The 2,717-nt window shown below is 39.3% G+C and overlaps 1 protein-coding gene across 3 annotated transcripts in view; it reads right to left on the reverse strand.

The window, feature by feature from the left end:
- Positions 1 to 2,130, reverse strand: part of mcama (melanoma cell adhesion molecule a) — a 61,725-nt gene extending 59,595 nt beyond the window's left edge. Inside the window, exon 1 of one of the 3 annotated variants that reach the window (XM_007562992.2) lies at positions 1,939 to 2,130. In XM_007562992.2, coding sequence (XP_007563054.1) covers positions 1,939 to 1,999 — 61 coding nt within the window. In that variant the 5' untranslated portion in view covers positions 2,000 to 2,130. The remainder of the gene's footprint in view (positions 1 to 1,938) is intronic. The other 2 variants (XM_007562990.2, XM_007562991.2) reach the window with 2 other exon arrangements.
- Positions 2,131 to 2,717: the final 587 nt, after the last annotated feature.

Raw genomic sequence — 2,717 nt, forward strand, 5'->3', positions numbered from 1 at the left:
ATGGATGGATGGATGGATGGATGGATGGATGGATGGATGGATGGAATATATAGAATATTCACTGAACTATGATTCATAAAAAAGGCCAGCTAAGCTAGTTTGGTGGCATCAATCTTTCTTTGGTTACCTAGCGACAACAGTTGAGTAACTTGCACAGCAGCAGTTTAAGGTTTTGCTACCATCTCATAACTCCTTAAAACTAAGAAAACAATGCAATGAGGTGAAAGCTGTGGATAAAACAGGAAAGGTCACGCCACCAGTTTGGTAGTAATTTAGATATTTAAAACAAATTTTTTTTATCATTTATTATCAAAAGACAATTACTGATATCGACTAATATGAAACGCTTATATTGTGACATGTTTTTCAGCCATATCGTCCAACCCTAAGGCATTTCATTCCAATTTTGACAACAGGCAATTTAAAGTAATGCCAATAAATGACCATTTTTAGTTTGACATGGATGGCAGCCATTGGATTTTGAACTCAGTAATATTTGAGGACCCCCATCTGTTTTAGAGCTGGAATTCTGATTTTAGAGGAAATTCTTGTTGTATTTTAAAACAGGGAAAATCTAACTTCTAACTACAAAGAGAATGCCCTATCAATGTAGCACAAGTTTAATCAGAAATAAACTGTGACAAGGTCAAACAAACAGTTTCTTATTGAAACGTTCACCAAATTTCACATGCATGGTGAACACTTTTGACTCTGCTTGGTCTTTGTTCTTGTTGTATTTCCAACTGGGAACAGAAAAAATCAGCTTCTGTCTGGAAAGAGGAGGTTCCCATAAGCCTGGTCACTGAGCATTTTAATGAGACCCCCCCACCACTAGCCCCCCACTGGTTTTGAACTTGGAACTGGAACAGTTAGGTTGGTTTGAAGTCATTCCCAGATCTAAGCTGTGACAATGCCACCAGCAATGGTTCCCTGAGACGATCTCCACTGCACTTCCTGATGCAACAAACGTCAAGAGAGGGTAAACAACTCTTACTTTTATCTGTTGGTGCTTTTTACTTTAGATTTTCATCACAGTTAATTCCTTCTCAGCAACCTGTGAAAGGTTGATACCATTGATTCCAACACTTCTTGATACAAAACAACCCAAATGCACAGATACTTGGCTATGTGGAGCTCTACTTTAATTATTTATGGGTTAATACTGCAGACTAGTTCAGTAAGAAATGTTTCCATTGCAGACTAAAGCAACAATTTGAGTAAACGAAAATCAGAAACTGTTTGATTTTTACAAAAACGATAACCTCCAACTATTTCCCACGACAAGTGAATTATAACAGGCATGAACAGAAACAAACATTATAACCATACTGCGTGTAAAACAAAGCTTTCCATCACATTTACTGGCTAAAAAAACCCAAACTGCACTCTGAGTCCTTCAGTTTTAGCCCTGCGGCCATGAACAGTGGTTCTTTACAGGTCCAAAGCAAGGCGTATTAAGGCTTTAATAACTTCTCCAGACTTCAGAGCACAAGGTCACAAGCCTTTAAAAACACCTATCACATGTCAGAGTGTTTAAACTGGCTTTTATCGGCTGAAGCCAGGACTCGGAGTGCTAATGAGCAGCATCAATTACGCAGTAATTAATTACACCTTTTAGGGTTTTTACAACGCCCCGAGCTTTTTAAGGTCTAAAAAGCTCAAACTAAAAGTTAAACAAGAAAAAACTAGACCAGCTGGATATACTTACTTATCTGTTTGCAAATGTAAGTGCAAAGCGAGATTTTTTTTATTATTATTATTATTATTTAGCACGCAGTTATACTTGAACGGTGTCCATGAGTTTGCGCATAGAAATGTCAAGAGCATCCAAAAAAAGCAGCTAAATTTCCAGTAAAACTCGCCGTCTGTTGCCTGGTTTAAACTTTTTTCTTTAAATAAAAATAATAAAAAGAGGAATTAAAATGCGGTTTAACTCACCGCTTCGGTTCAGCAGGAAGATATGAAGAAACAGCGGCAGAAACGCTCGTAGGAAAGCCATGTCTTCTTCTCTTTGCTCCTCTCTCCTATCCAGTCCAAATACAAACTGAACACAAGTGGAGTCGGTGTGGAAGAGAAGTTCGCCAGCAGCCCGGAGGAGACAAGAGGAGGAGGGAGGAAGAATAGGAGGGAGGAAAAGGGGAGGGACGCAATTAAGGTCCTGCCGGGGTCCTCCTCCTATTCCTGTTGAAAAAAGCAGCTTATCTGTTTCTCCTGCTCTAAATTCACATTTCTTCTTGGAAGGAAGTCCTTAAGGTTGAGATTAAACATGGCTGCCTTATCGCGCCACACCTTTGAGGTCCCGCTGGCTGCATTCACACAACTTATTTCCTCCCATATCAGTTGGAGGTGGCGAGTCCTTTTAGGACTAATTTTGCAGATGCAGAATATTTTATAAAAGCACAACAACAAAAAAAGACTTAGGGCCTGATATGGTTTATCTTTAAACTGCAGACATTTAGTTGTGTGCCTCAACCTCACAAAAATTCACAGCTTTTTTTTTTTTTTTAGTATATAAACATGAAGAAAGAGCAAAAAGGAGGTGAAATTAATTGTGGATAGGACCCCAGCATTCAAGTGGAGGTTGCTTTTTGTGGATGATGCAGTTCTGTTAGCTTCCTCGGATCGTGGCCTTTAGCGTTCACTGGAGCGGTTCACAATAGACTTATTACAGTGTTTTCGCACCTATTCCAGTGTGACTTCCAGGTGTGACTCGGTTT

Source organism: Poecilia formosa, unplaced genomic scaffold, assembly GCF_000485575.1.
Source record: "Poecilia formosa unplaced genomic scaffold, Poecilia_formosa-5.1.2 Scaffold143, whole genome shotgun sequence".
Classification (NCBI taxonomy): domain Eukaryota; kingdom Metazoa; phylum Chordata; class Actinopteri; order Cyprinodontiformes; family Poeciliidae; genus Poecilia; species Poecilia formosa.